The following is a 19,420-nucleotide window of genomic DNA, read 5'->3' on the forward strand; positions in this document are numbered from 1 at the left end:
GCCATATTCTGCTATACTCTGCCTACTACCGCAAGATTATCCTATATTCGCAATACCCGCAATATTAGCAATATCCGTAACCTCTGTTAAGTTCTGTTAAGTCTACTAAATTCTGCTAAACTCTGCCAAATTCTGCTAAGTCTGCCAAATTCTGCTAAGTCTACTGAATTCTGCTAAGTCTACCAAATTCTATAAAATTCTGCTAAATCTGCTAAATTCTGCCAAATTCGGCCAAGTCTGCTAAATTCTACTAGGACTATAGTAATATGTTAACCAAGCGACCAAGTTAATAATATATACCCATTCTCCTTATTCCCTTACCTTCTTTCCTTATATAATATCTTAATTTTATTATATAGTTTATACTACGGAAATCGCTCCTATTTTAACTTAATTCTTTATAGGTAGCAGGCGCTTTGCTAGTAGGTACTGGGTAGGATTTAGGCCAGATCTCCAAAGTTTAGGCCTAAAAAGCCTTATAAACGCTAGAATATCGCCTAGATCCCGCCCTATAGGCCTACACCCCCTATAATCGATATATTTAAAATGGACTATAACCTATTCGTGCCATGCGAGAGATAGATGTCACGTATCTATACATTGCTTAGCCAAAAAACCCTATAACTTAAGTATTCAACCAGATATTCAATACAGTTAATAACATTATCGCTTGCAACTGCACTCAATAGGTCGTTCTTTTTACCTACCTACCCCCCTTATAATATATATTAGATTAGTTACTTGCAGTCCTGTTTAGGTCTAGCGGCGGGCTATCCCATTAGGGGCACCGGGTAGGATTCAGGCCAGATCTCCGAAGTTTAGGCCTAAAAAGCCTTATAAACGCTAGGATATCGCCTGGATCCCGCCCTATAGGCCTGCACCCCCCACAATCGATATATTTGAAATGGACTATGACCTGTTCGTGCCGTGCGAGAGATAGATGCGTATTATAATGTGGGCGGCTCTTATCAAGCGAATTTGCAGAAGATAAGAAAACTGTAGTATCTGCGGTAGGCAGCGATGCCTTACACATTCACGACACAACCGCAATCAAGGAAGACCACGATGTTAAGACAACAACAGTGACGCCCATGATTAAAGTCGACCTATACTTGCTCAGAAGGTGGGGATATGACGATCGCAAACATTGCAGCCATTGTAGCACTGACACAACTGTCACTGAAATGGGTGCAACACGCTACAAGTGCTTGCGTTGCACTGATTTTTGGCTTTGTCATGTCTGCTTCACATCGGCAGAGTTCATTCATCCCGATCACCAATTTCAGATCATAAACCTACATGCTCGGTTCCCACTACTGTTGACCACTCCGGACTCAGCCGCAGACGCCTACGGATTGAAGTTGTTGGATAAAGGACGCAGAGAATTTGTGATGCTACCCAGAAATTGTTGTCCAACTTGTCTTAACCACCGGCCGGGCGAGATACGTCACCGACAAGCGATTAACAAGGACTTTCCGTACTCAGATGACGCTGAGTGGAAATCCACCCACGAAATCCATGGAAGTGATTTGGAAAGGTCGGTATAAAGAGGTTGCGATTTGTGTTCGATTGTCTTGTGCGGCTTGACGAAAGTTGCTCCGAGGATGATCGCCGACGACCGGGAGATGGGTCTAATTATTTCGGCCAACGAAATCAGTATCTTTGATTGTGCATTTGTAGCCGGCAGCGAGGGACGCAACAAAGGACGTTACTCCATCCGCGGTCGCCCAGGATATAGCCAGCGCTGGCCTACTCTAAAACTTGCTGATGCTATAAGTCATTCACTGGGCAGCGATATATGTTTCGCAAAGATCAGATCCTGGATTAGTCTCTGCGAGCAGGAGCATGAGCATAGTGATTGTTTGAAGCCAGCAAGAAGCAGACTACCTGACAGGGTCATAGCACTCGACACGACGTTTGGTATGATATCTTTAAGACTTCTCATTACCAAGGGAGAGCCTGACCGATATATTGCCCTAAGCCATCGCTGGGGTTCCTCTCCATGTATAACGACCACGTCCGAGAACTTGGCCACAATGTGCGAAAACATTGATTATACCAACTTGCCGCAAACCTTTGCCGATGCAGTAGTTTGCGCCAAGAATCTCGGGATCAAATATCTCTGGATAGACTCTATATGCGTTGTCCAGGATGACATACTAGACTGGCAGAGGCAGTCCGCCAAGATGGAGTCGTATTACTCTGGGGCTTTTGTCGTGATCGCAGCAGCTTCCGCTGATAGCGGCAATGCTGGTTTCCTCAAAGAGAGACCATCTGTCTACACAGGCATTCCGTTCGAGTCCGTACCTGATAGTGGGACTCACGACTTGGCTGTGCAGCGTATTATGCCTCACTGTGCAGATTCCCAGCTTACCGCCACGGTGGCTATGGAACGTGATTATATCGAGTCTCGGGCGTGGTGCATGCAGGAAACCATTCTTGCCCGGAGAGTCCTCTTCTTCCACCATAGCGAAATGCTCTGGCAGTGCCAGTCACTCACTGATTGTGAGTGCGGCAGGAGCATGACGCGTGATGAGGAAGACCAGAGTTCCTCGGCTCGCCTTCAATCTTATGACGCCAGTCCAAGCATTCGAGAATTCCTTGGACCATGCAGTGGATTGCTAAGATATTTCGGCAAGCCGTTATCCACGCTCAACAGCGTCCACTTAGTATACGTGGAATGGAGACACGGTATCGTTCCGTTGTACACCTCCAAAGCCTTGACACATAGCGCCGACAGGCTTCCCGCATTGTCCGGCCTTGCTGCAAAGGTATGCCAATACCTTGAGTCTCAAAATCATGGAGATGAATATCTGGCTGGTATATGGCGGAGCGATCCCCTTGGTTTACTCTGGGCTGTGTCACGCGGCAGTGATCCTGAAAATGTATGGGAGCCCGATGAGTACCTGGGCCCCTCATTTTCCTGGGTATCGGTTGACCAGGAAGTCTGCTATAAGATTCCACCTGCGATGCAGTCGGCGCAGTATCCTCCTGTGTACGGTGACATAAAGTGCAGAATATTAGAAGCGCACGTTGTTGTCGATGGGATAAATCCTTTCGGAGCGGTAAAAGACGGTTTTATCAAAGTATCAGGGCTGGCTAGCGACATGATCATCCGCATCGGAACTTCGACAGAAGACAGATATTGGCTCGATTGCGGAGCTGGGGTTGACTATACGGATTTCTGGGTTGATACCCATCTTGGTGTGGTGAGGATACGTAAGAAAAAGGGCTTTACTTACTCCCTAAATCGTTTCGGCAAGGCCATCTTTGATGAACGCTACAGGGGTTGCACACCTCAGATCCACGTTGATGGCCTCGTGGTCGCAAATCTGGATCCAGCACCTGACCAATACAAATATTCTGTTAATTACGCAATACTCGTCCTTGGCAAATCAGTGAAGCGACCAGGTACATACCAAAGACTTGGAATAGCCACGGTTGGGATTAGAAGCCATAGTCACCATTGGGTGGACAAGTTATCTCTCCGCGAGTTTACTATTACCTAACTCTGCGGAAATCTTCAGTATTTCGCAGTTCATTGTCCACTAGCGACTTGGCAAGGGCCGACTTCCCACACCCAGGGTCTGCTGAAATCCAGAGTAGATCGTCCTGGGCGCTTGTGCGCCATTGACGATACTAAGGGTGAGACAGCACCTACTGACAAGTACCTTCCACTCGATCGGGGCTGACGTCCTTGAACTGCTCGCATGTACTTGTTTTGAATACTTTATGACAGCCACGATGCGAGGTATTCTGATATCGATTTTCTCTTTTCTTGTTTTCTTGTTTTCTTGTTTGACCACTTGTAGGTGCTCTTCCATTAACCGGGTTGATCTATCTCCTAAGCTAACAGGGAGGTAAGCACTGACTTTATAGAGCTATGGCTTCAACATGACCAAACAGATTCGAGGGTAGAAATGGTTTCGTAGCGCATGGGCTGGATTAACACGAGCCAAGTAACTAGGCACACAGATACGCCCGGAACGCAATGCGTTCCGGGTGGGATACTTAAGTGGTGTAGGACTGCCACTACGCTCATTCCCACGATGGACTGTCTCATCGCTGCGCTGAACAACGTCAGACGTAAGTGTTAAAAGAAGAAATAACTGCGCTTCAGGCGATAGCATACTTATGCCATCTAGCCTCATGGTCTCAGTCTATTCCATTTGCCTGCAAAACGCCCTTTCCTGAACCTCGAAGCCAACATTAGAAACGGCATTGTTAGGTTGTCTCATCTCTAGTTCCCTTATCACGTCTCTAAGTCCTTCATCCATCTTCTTTAATTCAGACGCTAGTGGGTCCTCAAGTTAGCCGAATCCGAATACCCGTACTCAGAAATATAAAGCTAGTAATATTCGCTAAGTCCTATATAAATTACAATATAAGCTTAATCTTTGGAGTTGGGTCGCTCGATATAGTTCAAAATTCCATTGACGTGATGTTGGCTCAATCTTAAGCATATACGCCCATCAATTACAGTCCTCAAAACCCCTGCTTCAGGAGCCTTTGACCAGGAAACTTTATCCCATTTCGGAATAGCCTACTGCAAACACTGCAAATTCCAGGCACACCTGACCGCCTTCAGGATTAAGGGTCCCAGATATCTTTTTCCCCAGCAATTGCCCGCCATGGACCGCATCTTAGACTACTCAAGCTATGCCATCGCCCTAGCCGCCCTCATCCCCCTCCTCTTGTTCCTCCTCTTCCTCCGCCCCGACCCCGAAGCCCCGGTCCCTTACACCGTCCCTCCGCCGCCAGAATGCCATCCCGACTGGAAAGGAGAGATCCTCGACTCGCCGTCCTTGAAGGTATGCTTCTCCTCCCTCTCAGATCGCGCTCCTGGCTAACCGCAAGTGTGAAACGGAAAGGTTCCCGGCTCCTCGGACATCCAATGCTACTGCCCGGCCACGGGAGCGTCGCTGGGCCAGATCACGCCAGCCACGGAAGCCGATATCGACGAAGCTGTGATGCGCGCGAAGGAGGCGCAGGTCGAGTGGGCCAAGACGACGCTCGCGCAGCGGCGGAAGGTGCTCAGGACAATGCTCAAGTGGGTCTCCTCGTGGGCCCCCTCCCCGCCATTCCCCCCAACCAAGTCTCAGTCAGCTATACGGGCGAGGAAAGTAATTGTGAACGTTGCGGTATTCTAGGTTCGTGCTGGAGAACCAAGAGATGATCGCGCGGGCCGCGTGTCTGGACTCGGGCAAAACGCGCATCGATGCCAGTTTCGGCGAGATCCTAGTTACGGCGGAGAAGCTGAAGTGGACGATTGATCATGGAGAGCAGGCGTTGAAGCCGGAGCGGCGGCCGACAAACTTCCTCATGATGTATAAGGTCAATGAGGTTAGATGGGAGCCGCTAGGAGTGGTGGCGGCTTGCGTGAGCTGGAAGTATGTTCTGCCTAGTTTCTCTATTGCTATCTATTCGCAGACAATGCTAACGCCGCTCTAGCTATCCTGTAAGCCCTCCTACCCTCCCCCCACTACATCCATACAACCATCTTCAACCCCACCACTCCTTCCCAAAACCAAACACATGCTAACCCCCCTAGTTCCACAACCTCCTGGGCCCGATAATATCCTCCCTCTTCGCCGGTAACGCCATCGTCCTCAAAGGCTCCGAGAGCACCGCCTGGTCCCAACGCTACTTCACCTCGATCGCGCAATCCGCCCTCCGCGCCTGCGGGCACCCTTCCTCCCTAATCCAGCCCCTAACCTGCTGGCCCACCACCGCCAACCACTTAACCTCGCACCCCGGAATCGCGCACCTCACCTTCATCGGCTCGCGCCCCGTCGCCCACGCCGTCGCGGCGTCTGCCGCCAAAGCCCTGACCCCGCTGTGCCTGGAGCTAGGCGGCAAAGACGCCGCGCTGGTGCTCGACGACCTGCCCGCCAGCGACCTCCCGCGCGTCGTCAGCATCCTCCTCCGCGGCACCTTCCAAGCCGCAGGCCAAAACTGCATCGGCATCGAGCGCATCATCGCCCTCCCGCGCATCTACCCCCAGCTGCTCGCGCAGCTCACCCCCCGCGTCCGCGCCCTGCGGCCCGGCTCCGCGCTCGACAGCCCCCCAGACCACAGCATCGACGTCGGCGCGTGCGTGTCGGCAGCCGGCTTCGACAGGCTAGAAGAGCTGATCGCGGAAGCAGTGTCGCAAGGCGCGCGGCTGCTGGCGGGCGGGACGCGGCTCGCGCACCCGCGCTGGCCGCGCGGGCACTACTTCGCGCCGACGCTGCTGGCGGACGTGACGCCGGAGATGCGCATCGCGCGCGCGGAGCTGTTCGCGCCCGTCATGCTCGTCCTGCGCGCCGCGTCGCTCCCCGCCGCCATCGACATCGCTAACGGGACCCCCTATGCGCTCGGCGCGTCCGTCTTCGGGTCCGACCCCGTGGCTCTCGAGACCGTCGTGCGCGACGTCCGGGCGGGAATGGTCGCCGTCAATGATTTCGCCGTCTACTATGCGGTGCAGTTGCCGTTTGGCGGGTTGAAGGGGAGTGGGTATGGGCGCTTTGCGGGGGAGGAGGGGCTGAGGGCGGTTTGTAATACGAAGGCGGTTTGTAGGGATCGTTGGCCGTGGGCGATCAAGACGGCGATTCCGAAGCCGTTGGATTTGCCGTTGGGCGAGGAGCGCAGGGCGTGGGAGGTTGCGAGGGGAGTGGTGGAGTTGGGGTATGGGGATTTGAGGGGAAGGGTTGGGGGGTTGAGGAGGGTGGTGGGGTTGTAAGGTTGTGTGTTCGCGTGAGGAAAGGGGAATGAAGAGGGTGGGAGGAGTTGAGAGAGCTGGGGGCGCGGGGGCGGGGCGCGGGTGCTGGAGCCAGCCGGCATAGTGGGTGGGGTTGATGTGGGGTTGGCGGACGGAGCGGGGACGAGAGGTGGGAGGGCGATGGCGAGTATGGAGGCTGCAGGCGTCTGGATGCTGGATTCTGAGGGCTGGAGTCTGGGAAGGAAGAGCTGGAGTGGATGATAATGCTAATAATAATATACGGCTAACAACTCCAGTAATCTATTATCTCGCGGATTCTAGAGAGCTACTTAGGTCTAATCTCAAACGACACGCTTTGCTACCACAACGACGCTGCAGAGAGATTCGCGCAACACCGAGCAAGCAAACGCCAAACCGGAAGAACGGTGAGTGAACGCCAGAGGGTTTGAAAGTCGTTATGTGCCGTGAAGCGGATGGTAGCTCGAGCAGGGACGAAGAATTACAAAGACTGTACTGCTCAACGGGCCAAGTTTGCCGGTGGCTGCGTGGGCGGGCCTTCAGGGGTCACGTAGGCCTGGTGGGCGCGAGTTAGCACTGCAGAAAATAGGCAGAGACGAAAGGACGAGGATACCTTTGTCATGCCGCCGTCGACGACAAAGTCAGTGCCGTTGACGAAGCTGCTCTCGTCGCTGGCGAGGAAGAGCACGGCCTGGGCTTGCTCAATGGCTTCGCCGAAGCGGCCGGTGGGGAAGTGGATCTCACGACGGTGGCGCTTGGCCACGTCATCTCCGAGCCAATCTTGAAGAAGGGGCGTGCTGGGAAAATTTAGTATAGAGTCCGCGCTTGGAAATTATGGGAGAAATGGTGCGGCTCGGGGATTAAAGGGTGTGGGTTGTGGGTAGCTGCGGTAGAGATGGAACGTACTTTAGTGGCGCCGGGCACAGTGCGTTGAACCTGAATCCCTCTCGTGCATGCACAATGGCGAGTTCTCGGGTCATGGCTAGTACCGCGCCCTTGCTTGCTGTGTATGCGAGCTGAGGAGTTGCGCTTCCCACAAGAGCTACTACGCTCGCAGTGTTGATGATACTGCCTTTCTTCTTCTCGAACTTTCTCATGCTCAGCACAGCATGCTTGCTGCCGTACCAAACACCCTTGACGTTGATATTATGCGTCAAGTCCCAGATCCTGTCTGGGGTATCAACAGCATCTGCGTCGTCAGCATGCATGATTCCGGCGTTGTTGAAAATGACATCGACGCCGCCCCAGGAGTCGACGTGGGAGACCATTGCGGCGACGTCGGTTTCTTCCGAAACGTCGCAGATGATGGTATCTACCTTTTCGGCATGAGGAACCAGTTCTTTGACTTTGGTAATAGCATGCTGGAGTGCAGGCCCGGATATGTCGGCCATAAGGACACGGGCGCCTTCACGAGCGAAGAGGATGCAGGTCTCTAGGCCGATGCCGCTATGGTGGGTTATTGAGAAGTTTTAAAGGCAAATGATGATGGGAGATGATATGAAAGTAAGAAGCAGACCAATTGACTCTAGGGAACTCGGTAAATATAAATATAAAGTTGAACGTATAAGAAAAGAGCCATTGTCATGTTGGAGTTGGTGCAACTGTGAGTCAACTCGGAACATCATGTAAAGAGAGTGTGGATGATAACGTAGCATGTCATAGACGGGCAAATTTCATACAGAGGATGATTCTCAAGATCTAGGAGTAGTGATAGGATGAAATGTAAATGTTCAGCCTACCCTGCTGCTCCGGTAACAATGGCATTCTTGCCACCAAGTCGACCACGTGAGAAAACATTGCTGCCCATGTTGAATGATAGCAGCAGTAATTCAGTATAAGTTTATACGGATGGCTCTCTCCGTTGGATGCTGCCTCGAGTCAGATGCAATTCTGAGGAAGAAAGGGCCAGAAAGATTTGCAGTTGTTGAAATCATGACTACGTCAACGCAGGTAATAGCCGTCAGATGAGTGAGGGTCCGGCGGTCCTTGCATAACCGCAAGAGGAAATGCGATTGCAACGAACAAAGAAAACTTACAGACGACAATAGCAGCAAGACTACTTCAGACTACTACAGAGGCATAAAGAGGAGGTTTACAGAGAGCGAGTTGTTGAGTTGAAAGAGAAAGAGAAAGGGAGAGAGAAGACTATACGGAATGATTCGGTGACAGGAGCCCGATTATCGGCCAGTCGAGATTGCTGTTAGATAAGAGGCCAAGCTGGTGGCAGACAACTGGCCCACCGTTGCCACCTGGCCAGTCCCTACTGTTGTGCTGCTTACTAGTCCGGCCATGACTCTGGATGCCATTGCATGAATGCTGGGGCTTTTGTACACTGTAACATCACGCGCCCTGTCTATCGGACCCTCGAGTCCGATTTCGATTCGACGCCGCATCCTATGACGTCTGTGGAGGGGTGCGATAGTGTTGCAGAGGGGAAGAGAGATCCTCTCACTCTTCGAGCGGCTTCGAGTGAATGTTTCTATAGCAAAATAGCCCGGATAGAGGTTTAGTTGGCAGAGTCAACGAGAGCGCGATTTATGTAGCACAAAGCACAGTATTCGCCGAGATGCGAGATGATGCGGCGCAGGCTTCCCCATGCCCACGCGCAGTCTCGGCGGGCCTGCTCTACCCTCATTCGCCAAAGCTCACTCAACTTGCAGGAACCACCCATATCAGTGGCTTTGCCCTTGTCCCGAAAGCCTGTTCCACCCGAGCTTTGTTTAAAATTACTCAGTTACTGTCCCAACCCCAATTCGATTCCAACTTCTCCTTCTCTCCTCCCCCACTAGCCCCGCCATGGCCGACCAGAACCTCCCCGAGGTCACCGTCGAGACCCTCCCCGAGCTCCTTAAAGACGACAGGGCGGTCAAGGTGGCGGGCGTCGACGTCGATGGCATCCTGCGAGGCAAGCTGATGGCGAAGAAGAAGTTCCTGTCCATCGCGCGCGAGGGCTTCGGCTTCTGCTCCGTCGTCTTCGGCTGGGACATGCACGACCAGACCTACTTCCGCGAGCTCAAGATCAGCAACAAGGAGAACGGCTACCGCGATGTCATCGCCGTGCCCGACCTCTCCTCCTTTCGCAGGATCCCCTGGGAGAACAACATGCCCTTCTTCCTTGTCAGCTTCCTCGACCCGGACACCCACGCCTCGCTGAGCGCGTGCCCGCGCTCGCTGCTGAAGCGCGCCGTCGACAAGCTGGCCGGGAATGGCTTGGCTGCTATGGCTGGAGGTGAGCTGCTATATAGGGACGATGGTTTCTCGCGGATGACGGCCGTGGGTGATGGGTGGTGCAATTGCGATGCCAGCAGCTAATTGTGCCATTTCATCTTCTTAGCGGAATACGAGTTTTACCAGTTCAGAGCGCCGCAGAGCCATGACGGCCCCGAACGGAATTCCTCCTCCACCGCCTCGTTTTTGCGAGACAATCCCGTCAATTCGCTTCCGTTCCTCACTGAAGGCATGTTTGGATATAGCCTGACACGGCCGGTGCATAATCAGGAGTACTATTATAGCATATTCGACACTTGCGCGCAGTTTAGGTGTGGTATAGAAGGTTGGCATACGGAGAGTGGGCCGGGTGTGTTCGAGGCTGTGAGCGGGAGATCGCAAGTCCCGAGATCTAAATGCTGACAGTATTTTCAGGCACTCGAATTCGGCGAGATAACACAAATGGCAGACAAAGCAGCACTGTTCAAGTCAGTCCATCCTGTTTTACTTGAAACTGTAACATACAGGTTGACTGTTGGCGCAGGCTAGTTGTCAAATCTTTAGGTAGCAAATTCGGCATCACACCCTGCTTCATGGCGAAGCCGCGGCAGGGGCTTCCAGGGAATTCAGGCCACATGCACGTCTCGCTCGTTGATAAGTCCGGCAAAAACCTCTTCTACCGGGAGGAAGAGGACAAAGAGCATGAATGGCAGGATCTCCGCCATCTTTCCGATATGGGCCGGCATTTCCTTGCTGGTCTCGTGGATGGATTAGCTGACATCATGCCGATTGTTGCGCCAAATATCAACTCGTATAAGCGGCTGGTGGAGAATTTCTGGGCGCCCGTGACGGTCTCGTGGGGTTTGGAGCATCGTGCTGCTTCGATTCGATTGATTAGTCCGCCAACTTCAAGTCCGAAAGCCACGAGATTTGAAGTCAGAGTGCCTGGAGCGGACGCAAATCCTCATTTTGTGCTTGCTGCTATCCTAGCATTGGGTTGGAGAGGTATTGAGCGGAAGATGGACATCAGTATACCCCCTCTAGGCAAAGGAGAAGATGTGGGAGGAGCTGCCGATAAAGGTGAGAGACTCGCGAAGTCGTTGAAGGAAGCAACCGAGAGGTTTATGAGGAAGGAGAGTGTTGCTCGAGAGGTGTTTGGAGATGAGTTCGTGGATCACTTCGGTGGGACAAGGCAGCACGAGATCAGGTTATGGGATGAGGCCGTTACGGATTGGTACGTTGAATATATTCATAAACTTGACTCTGACTAACAGCTAGTAGGGAAGTGAGACGCTATATCGAAACGGTTTAGGCAAACGATTTTCCGAGGTCTCAAGGCATCGTGAGCATTTCACCTGAGATGAGTGTAGAACCACATGTATAGAAGTTAGAAAGGACAATTATGACTAGAATACCTATAACAGCATCAAATTAACCCTTTAAAGTGTTACTAGGTCACTCCAGATGATATCTCCAGGTAAATTAAAGCTTCAATTGGTTATCGCTGCTCAATTAATACATATGCTCAATGCTCCAAGGTTTCCCATATCTCCAATATATAGACTTGGGCGGGGCTATTCAATTGGTAGTAAAGAGGCAGAAAATATTTATGTGGGGTATTAAAGGCCCTACCAAAGCCCTGAAACAAAGCTATATAACACTAGCCATCTAGCTACAATGCTTCGCACCTTGTAGTGTTTTTATTTTCCAGTTCCCCATGCTTTTCCTTCGGAACAAAACTTCCGATTGCCCCTCCATAGTAATGACGTCACGTGGAAATACCCCGCCGAACCACCACAAATTCAATGCGCGTGAACCAACCCCTCAGTCCCTTTCGGCATGCGCTGCTGTTTCAGAAGCCTCCACATCTCGCCACTCCTCCGCACTCCATATCGAACCTCAGTTCTTCCCCGAAATCCGCCAATTGCTCCAATTACTCGAATAACTCAAGCTCGAAAGCTCGCAACCATGTCGACCGAATCTACCCAGTCAAAAGCCTGTTAGTAATTGCATGAGAGAGCTGAGAGAGCGCGAAACTGATCAATCGAATACAGGCTGCAACCTCCCAGTCGTCGTGTCCAAGGGCTACGAGCCCAAGGGCGAATACATCACCGTCGATGGCATGAAGACCTGTACGTCTCCCAAATTCACCTCACCATCCCCACCCAAACACCCATTCCACTGCCTCTTCATATTCATTCCATCGAGTAAGGCAAGATGATAACCTCCAACTCTACAGATGCCACCGGCCCCCCCACCGCCACGCGCGCAATCCTCATAATCTACGACGTCTTCGGCTTCTTCCCGCAGACCATCCAAGGCGCCGACATCCTCGCCCACAGCGACAAGGAGCACCCGCACCGCGTCTTCATGCCAGACTTCTTCGAAGGCCAGCCGGCCGACATCAGCTGGTACCCGCCGGACAACGACGAGAAGCGCAAGAACCTGGGCGAGTTCTTCCAGACCAAGGCCGCGCCGCCGAAGACGCTGCCGCGCGTCCCGAAGGTCGTGCAGGAGATTTCGGCCAAGGAGAGCAAGCTCGAGAAGTGGGGCGTTGTGGGCTTCTGCTGGGGCGGGAAGGTGAGCGCTTGTCTCGTGTCTCGGATCCAGGACTCCTGGCCGGCTTCTGGCTACCCGTTACCTGTTGTCTGAAGCCACCAAGCGGGTGGAAGGGCTGAAGGGATCGATCGAGCGTATTTTGCTAACTCGCCGCTGTCGGGTCTCTAGATCGTGAACCTGTCCTCCCAGGAGGGCACTGTCTTCAAAGCCGCTGCCGCCTGTCACCCGGCCATGGTCGCGGCTGCTGACGCGCCGGGCGTTACGATCCCGTATGCCATGCTACCCAGCAAGGACGAGGATATGGCCGAGATCGAGAAGTGGCAGAAGGGGCTCAAGGTCCCGAATATCGTCGAGCACTTCCCGGATCAGATCCACGGCTGGATGGCTGCAAGGTGAGTCGAATATTCCTCGAACCAAACCCCTCCCTTTCATCCACGTCTACTGTCTGCATTTTGCCGAGCTGGATGGGATGAAGGGAAGAGGTGGTAGGGCAAGGACAGTGCTGATGTGGTGGTTTGTGCAGATCGAACCTTGAGGACCCGAAAGTCAGGGCCGAGTACGAGCGCGGCTACCAGACTCTGCTCAACTTCTTCCACGAGCACTTGTAAGTGCGCCCATTAGCCTCCAGTATACAGAAGGGGAGAGAGCCGCAATAGCAAGATGAGACGAAGCAGCGTCGGGATGAACATAAATGCAGAAAAGGGAGCTGAGTGGGACTTTTTATCAGGCACATAGAAAACTCGAAGTCTAAGATCTAGTTTCTCTGAGGCGTGAACCAATTGCGCTGGATGGAGGCCGAGGTGGATGCGAGTACATATCTTAAGGGTGCGCGGCCTAAGACTGAGATTTCCCATCATTGATGAGAATGTCTAATCCTATCCCTAAAAGTAAATACATCAAAATATATTAGTCTTGGTCATGAAACCACCCCATTTCTACACGCCGCGAATGCTTTATCCATCCACCCAAAACATCAACCATGAACCCCCCTTCTAAGCATCCAACTTCAACCGCTCAAGCAACCTATCAACCTTCCCAAGCAAAATCTGATAATTAATCGCATCCTGCGCAAACTCGTCGCCCGCAAGCTCGCCGTCCAGCGTGCGCACCGCGCCGCCCAGCATGTCCGGCGCATAGGCGTCCGGCTCGCCGCCCAAAGGCGAGCCGGACGAGACGTCGACGCCTTCGTCTTCTTGGAGGGACAGGGCAGCAAAGGAGCGGTCCGAGACGTGCATAGGCTGGCCGGTGCCGCCGTCAGCGTCTTCGTCCATCATTTCGTCGATGCCGGAGTCTTCGAAGCGCAGGCGGAAGCGCTCGGAGAGGTAGTAGCGGATGCTGGTTTTGATCTGTTAGCAGGGTTCGAAGTTCGACATATTAGGGCTGTTAAAGTTCAAGAGAGACGGTGACGACCTCCACCACCACCACCAAAAAAAGGTGATGTGTCGGTTTCAGGGTTTTAGGGATGAAAGAAGGGAAATGGAAGGGGAAACTAACTCATCGATCAGCTCAACGGTATCCGTCTCTTGCCTCCCAACAATCCTCGCCGCGCTCTCCCTAACCAGCTCCGCGAATTCCTCCTCGTCAATATACCGCTCGAGCCTGTACGCGATATATCTTGCGCCAAACTCCTCCAGCCGATGCACCCGCGTGTCCCACCCAGCCCGCACGACCTCGTACACATCCAGCACGTCCTCGGCATCCGTCTCTCCGCGCGGATTGACCGCCTCGACCGCGCTGGTGGACCCGTTGCCCAGCGTGCTGATGATGACGGCGGCGCGCTGCTTCAGCTTCTCGATGAAGAGCGCGTCGGCGGCGAAGAGCACCTCGATCGCGATGTCGAGCCCGAAGTCTGCGCGCTCCGTGTACAGGAACGTGAGCACGACTTCCAGCACTGCGGGCGTGCAGTCCAACGTGATGATCTGCAGGTGCGGCGTTGGCTGCGCTTCGCGGAAGGCGGACGAGAACATGGTTAGGAAGTACTCGGAGCGCAGTAGCATTGCGCGGTGCGCAGGGTAGAGGGCCGATTTGCACGGGGAGCGGTGGCGGGAGGGAGAGCGTGATTTCGCGAGGGGCCCGATTGGGATACCGTTGAGGGGACCGGGGGTGCTGCGGACGGTAGGTTCGGCGGGTGCGTCGTCGTCGTCGTCGTCATCGGTGGGCTCATCGTCGGCGCGGAGGAGCACGTCGGCGAATATGCCGTTGCTGCGGCCCCAGCGTACCGTGTTGGCTTTGTCGGTGTCAATGGTTACTTTGTTTGCGAGGATATTGTCTTGGAACCAGGTGTTGAGTTGGTCTCGGCCGCGGCTGACTTCTTCGTTGCGTCGCTGGCGGGTAAGTCGCCTGTCCCCGCCTTCTAATATGCTTTCAAAGAGACGGTCAATCTCTAGCTGTCTGCTGATCTTGTCGATGCCCGTAAGTATGGCTTGTTCCTCCTCGCCATCACCTAGATCTGCTGAGACCTCTGAGAGGTACAGGTGTCGCAGTGCGATTTCCAAGGACTGAATAGGTATATTGTTCGAAAGTTTCCATGATGTCGTCTCTGGCGCTGCAGCCAGCTTCTTTGCGAAGTATGGAGACCGTACGGAGAGTAGGAACTTGTGTAGGTAGAAGGCCTCAGTGGATGTCATAAGCGTGATGTCTCCGGTCTTGGGGTGTTCCAGCGTTAATAATGACGTTATGTGCGCCGCGAGAGGCTGTAGAGGATCTGTCGATTTGGCATAGTCGTATGAGAGGAGGAGGTTGCGTATGCGGTCGTTGAGGGCGTTATAGAGGCAACGTTCGCCTTGGAAGGTATCTCGTTCGCACAACGCGCCGGATTCAAGGAGTAACTGAACGACTTCGTAATGCCCGCAAAGGCTAGCCTTGTGGGAGTAGACATTAGCATGAGTTCTGAAAGATTTAGGCTAGCAGTAATTTCGGGATGTCATGCCTTGTAATTCCAACATGGTTTCCTCGCAGCGCTCTCAGGAAAGATAAAAAAAAATGTGTTTACCAGAATTAGAGGCGTATAATCAAACTTATCCCTCGCATTTATATTGACACCTTCTGTAATCTTCTCTTGGCAGATCTTCAAATCTCCTCTTCGACATGCTTCACAGAATGTTCTGAAGCTCTCGCTGAGGTCGAGCGGATTATCTTCTTTCAGTTTTCCAGCAGAGATGGCCTGTGCTTCGGCGTGAAGGGCGGCTTCAATCTCATGCTTCTTTAACACCATGTTGGCGGATAAGAGGATGAATTAAAAACGAGAGGAGGGAGAGTGGGCAATTAATGATGTTGGAGTGGCGTAGGACTTAGCGGCGATAAGTTGGCGGTGAAATCTTATCAATCACGTGTATTTGCTGGTCGCGATGTCAAAATGTAGCTCGTGCGGTTGCTTAGCAACACATATGTGTGGTAAACACCCGGCCAGGTACCCAAAGTCACCCACCAATAATCCCGACTCTTCTGTAAGTACCTCTTGATGCAACAGTAAACCAATCCCAACATACAACTTTTCTTTCAATCATATTCCCTTCTCAACATGACAGACGACGACAAGTACGAGGTTCTGGAAAAGATTGGTATGAGAGCTTCCTATCCAGCACAATGCTTCGCGCTTGCTGACAACCTCAAGGCCATGGCTCCTTTGGAATTATTCGCAAAGTTAAGAGAAAGTCCGATGGATATGTACATCTGCCTCTTCATCCTACTCGCCTCCATTCTCTCTAACAATCCATAGGTCCTCTGTCGCAAAGAAATCAACTACCTCAAGATGTCGCCCAAAGAGCGGGAACAGCTCCAAGCTGAACTTTCAATCCTGAAAGAGCTCCGGCACCCAAACATCGTCGCATATTATGAACGGGAACATCTCAAAGCTTCGCAAGACCTTCACTTGTATATGGAATACTGCGGCAATGGTGATCTCGGCAAGGTCATCAAAAGCTTGACCGCTAAGAACCAATACGCGGAAGAGGAGTTTGTCTGGAGCATCTTATCTCAAATCGTCAGCGCGTTGTACAGATGCCATTACGGGGAAGACCCGCCGGAAGCTGGTCGCAATGTAATGGGACTTGGGAACAATGCGCGGCCATTGAAGTCCAAACAGGCGCAGGTGATGATCCTACACAGGGACTTGAAGCCTGAAAACAGTAAGTAAAATGCCATTTCCTATGTTGAATTTACTGACGCCCTCAAGTCTTCCTGGGTGCAGATAACTCTGTCAAACTCGGCGACTTCGGTCTCTCAAAAATAATGCAATCGCATGACTTTGCTTCCACATATGTCGGAACACCATTTTACATGTCTCCAGAAATCTGTGCGGCTGAGAAATACACTCTTTACTCGGATATTTGGTCGTTAGGGTGCATTGTTTACGAGCTGTGTGCCAGGGCGCCGCCATTCAATGCGAAGACACATTGGGATCTCATACAGAAGATCAAGGCAGGAAGAGTTGCTCCGATACCATCTTGCTACTCTGCAGAACTGCAGAAGGTTATCAACAGCTGCCTGCAAACCGTTCCGGATCGACGACCAGATACGGCACAGCTGCTAAATCTACCTATAGTCAAGCTGATGCGGAAAGAGCAGGAGGTGGTCCAGTTAGGCCAGCATTTGAAGGCAGAGAAAGAGTTGGCGTCGCGAGCGGTGAAGGAGGCTCGGGATAAACTGGTTAAGCGGGAAGCCGAGCTAGAAGCAATGCGCGTTGAGATCGATAACACAGTCCGCCGTGAATGGGAACTCAAAGCCAGGCTAGAAATCGACCGTCAGGTTGCATTAGAGCTTGAGAAGCTTCGCAAGACTTTCGAAACTGAAGTAAGCAAGCGGGTTAATGAAGAGCTCACCAAGCAGTTGTCTGGTAACACACTCAACTCACCTGAGATGCCTCCACGATCTTCTACGCCGACAATCCAACCAATGTTTCGGCCCATCTCAGCTCCCTCAGGGGAGTCGCAGAGCTCCTCAACAAGCACGCTAGGTACAGCGTCTGACTCCCCTAGTGGCACAGACCTTTCATCGCTGTCAATTGACTCGCCGGATGAAACCACCAAACCAGTGACATCAAAGCGGTCTAGCCGCACTCCCTTCACTCGAGCGAAGACTATGTTCGCTGGCAGCAATGCTGCTGCAGTAGCTTCACCAATGGATGTCCAGATGGGAGAAACCAGTCCCATGTCTATCGCGTCACTATCGCTTTCTCCTCGACGGACAGCACCGCGGAAGAACATCTTCGCTGCCGCTACCGCCGGAGAAAGGTGGGAACCCGAATTACCGTCATCACCTACCGAGGAGGAGTGGAATGGCGATTTCGAAGACGACGATGATGGACTCCCTGTACTCCCCTCTCCGACACGAGCCAAGAGCGCTGTCGGGCACAGGAATACGAACGAAGATCCCTTCAAAGTCCTCGTCGCAGCGCAGAAGCCGCTGTTGAAGCCATCCCAGCACCGCTTCGCAAGCGCGCCAAACCTCTTTGTGCCGAGTAACGCAGGGCCAGTAGTAAAGCCACAAAGTGCAGTGCCAATTGTTGCAACAAGCCCGAGCAGGAGGAAGAGTAAAATGCCAACTGAGACGCTGGGAAGCCCGGTCAGGAAAGCCGCACTTGCAAACGGCACTTCGGCTAAGGAGTCGAAGGAGAATGGGGGCTCGGGGGCATTGAAGAGCAAAAAGGGCAACGAGCAGATGCGCATACAAGCGATGCGAAATAACCAGCTCCAGGGCCGCACGCTAGTTGAGCTCCAACAGGCAAGAGGTATCCCAGTTGCTGCACCTCATGCTGTCAGCGAGGATGAGGGCAAGAAAGCACTCAGTAGACCTCCCATGTCTCCAGTCAAAGTTGCCGAATGGGATCCTGAGATGGATGAAATGCCGAGTCCGTTTTTAGTGAAGACGAGGGGAAGGCCAGGGTTGACAAAGTAGAAGGACGTCGTGTTCTAAACTCGGCGTGTCTTACATGATTGAAAAGCTTAATGGGGCGCGCGGAGTCCGGTGTTTGATAATAGCTGGGTGAGATGTTGCTGATCTGAACGTTGGCGCATGCGCTGCTTTGCTTGCTTTGCTTGCATGGAACGAACGGTGTCTATTTCATAAACCCACTTTGCACCTTAGCTTATTTCCTTTGTATTTTTTTCTCCTAGATTATGGGATCATTGGTGCGAGATCCTTTTGGGCATGGACGGCAGCATTTTTGGGCAAGGTTTTGAAGCTAGTGGTGAAAAGGTGTTTGGGAGCCTTGCCTTGGAGGTGTATTTTAGGATTGATATGGGAATCTTTCACACTTACACTCATATTTATGTGCTATGCGAGACTTTCTGAAAGATTTTCAAGCCCATGCTTGAGCTGATGGAGGATGGCTGGAACAATGGAGAGATGGCATGTGATGAAGTTCGAATTCGCAAAGTTTAAATTGTGCCAAGACATTCACTCCCTCACCGCAGTGAATTGACATATCGGACTTTCTGACTTTAGCAATACATTACCTCTTTTGCAACCACGGCCCAATGAGCCCACATACTCCGTGATCGTGAGTGTACCAAAACATCTCTTCGAAAGGATCAGATCGGATACAAGGTCGGCCATCCTTAGCTTCAATGCAGTCTTCAAGCTTCTCTATGCTATTAATTGGCATAACTAGGTTCTACTGTTGAGAGGAGTACGTTGAGAACTGCTATAGAGATCATCAGGAAAGCTAGGTTTAATGTCTTTCTATCTTCCATTTAACATTTCCGCAATTTCCCATGATAAGATATGATATTAATTATTCTCTTGAAATCCGAGCAGCTCTTAAAACCTTTCCAATCTAGAAAGATGAAACTGAAACCTAACGCAATTGAAAGGTGTTGATTACAGGTGGGGCATTCATACATTCACCCTTCATGAGACTTTGAACATATGCTTCGCCAGCTAATTTAAAATCCTTAACCCGACCTCTCTGATGACATGCGGAACACGGGCTCCTAG

General features: G+C 52.1%; 8 protein-coding genes across 8 annotated transcripts; 5 read left to right on the plus strand and 3 right to left on the minus strand.

Moving 5' to 3' along the window:
• Positions 1–1,625: 1,625 nt before the first annotated feature.
• K441DRAFT_581566 (HET-domain-containing protein) lies at positions 1,626–2,933 on the plus strand (the record flags this gene model as incomplete). Its single annotated transcript, XM_067644419.1, has 3 exons — positions 1,626–2,303; positions 2,409–2,505; positions 2,671–2,933. Coding segments are annotated over 3 exons (1,038 nt in total), but the record flags the coding sequence as incomplete, so codon positions are not given.
• An 823-nt stretch (positions 2,934–3,756) lies between these two features.
• On the minus strand, positions 3,757–4,363 carry K441DRAFT_666893 (uncharacterized protein). Its single transcript, XM_067649727.1, has 2 exons — positions 3,866–4,363; positions 3,757–3,808 (listed from the first exon to the last, which is right to left on the minus strand). The coding sequence occupies exon 1, from the start codon at positions 4,149–4,151 to the stop codon at positions 3,882–3,884; it is 270 nt and encodes an 89-aa protein (XP_067499498.1). The 5' UTR covers positions 4,152–4,363; the 3' UTR covers positions 3,757–3,808; positions 3,866–3,881.
• A 268-nt stretch (positions 4,364–4,631) lies between these two features.
• Positions 4,632–6,721, plus strand: K441DRAFT_581600 (aldehyde dehydrogenase-like protein; the record flags this gene model as incomplete). The annotated part of the gene is made up of 4 exons (XM_067644421.1): positions 4,632–4,811; positions 4,872–5,050; positions 5,151–5,394; positions 5,552–6,721. 4 exons carry the CDS (start codon positions 4,632–4,634, stop codon positions 6,719–6,721), a joined length of 1,773 nt encoding a protein of 590 aa, XP_067499499.1.
• A 38-nt stretch (positions 6,722–6,759) lies between these two features.
• K441DRAFT_666897 (short-chain dehydrogenase) lies at positions 6,760–8,515 on the minus strand. Its single transcript, XM_067649728.1, has 3 exons — positions 7,625–8,515; positions 7,332–7,515; positions 6,760–7,274 (listed from the first exon to the last, which is right to left on the minus strand). The coding sequence occupies exons 1-3, from the start codon at positions 8,107–8,109 to the stop codon at positions 7,218–7,220; spliced, it is 726 nt and encodes a 241-aa protein (XP_067499500.1). The 5' UTR covers positions 8,110–8,515; the 3' UTR covers positions 6,760–7,217.
• A 999-nt stretch (positions 8,516–9,514) lies between these two features.
• K441DRAFT_680696 (glutamine synthetase/guanido kinase) lies at positions 9,515–11,237 on the plus strand (the record flags this gene model as incomplete). Its single annotated transcript, XM_067651392.1, has 5 exons — positions 9,515–9,947; positions 10,053–10,309; positions 10,361–10,413; positions 10,470–11,159; positions 11,207–11,237. The coding sequence occupies 5 exons, from the start codon at positions 9,515–9,517 to the stop codon at positions 11,235–11,237; spliced, it is 1,464 nt and encodes a 487-aa protein (XP_067499501.1).
• Positions 11,238–11,810: 573 nt separating this feature from the next.
• On the plus strand, positions 11,811–13,571 carry K441DRAFT_666902 (uncharacterized protein). Its single transcript, XM_067649729.1, has 5 exons — positions 11,811–11,924; positions 11,980–12,057; positions 12,165–12,505; positions 12,653–12,876; positions 13,008–13,571. The coding sequence occupies exons 1-5, from the start codon at positions 11,894–11,896 to the stop codon at positions 13,090–13,092; spliced, it is 759 nt and encodes a 252-aa protein (XP_067499502.1). The 5' UTR covers positions 11,811–11,893; the 3' UTR covers positions 13,093–13,571.
• Positions 13,572–13,828: 257 nt separating this feature from the next.
• K441DRAFT_265304 (uncharacterized protein) lies at positions 13,829–15,764 on the minus strand. The gene is made up of 2 exons (XM_067640841.1): positions 15,414–15,764; positions 13,829–15,345 (listed from the first exon to the last, which is right to left on the minus strand). Exons 1-2 carry the CDS (start codon positions 15,696–15,698, stop codon positions 13,933–13,935), a joined length of 1,698 nt encoding a protein of 565 aa, XP_067499503.1. The 5' UTR covers positions 15,699–15,764; the 3' UTR covers positions 13,829–13,932.
• A 396-nt stretch (positions 15,765–16,160) lies between these two features.
• On the plus strand, positions 16,161–18,737 carry K441DRAFT_666904 (kinase-like protein). The gene is made up of 2 exons (XM_067649730.1): positions 16,161–16,602; positions 16,650–18,737. Exons 1-2 carry the CDS (start codon positions 16,236–16,238, stop codon positions 18,377–18,379), a joined length of 2,097 nt encoding a protein of 698 aa, XP_067499504.1. The 5' UTR covers positions 16,161–16,235; the 3' UTR covers positions 18,380–18,737.
• Positions 18,738–19,420: the final 683 nt, after the last annotated feature.

This window comes from Cenococcum geophilum (assembly GCF_001692895.1).
Source record: "Cenococcum geophilum 1.58 unplaced genomic scaffold K441scaffold_51, whole genome shotgun sequence".
Taxonomy (NCBI): domain Eukaryota; kingdom Fungi; phylum Ascomycota; class Dothideomycetes; order Gloniales; family Gloniaceae; genus Cenococcum; species Cenococcum geophilum.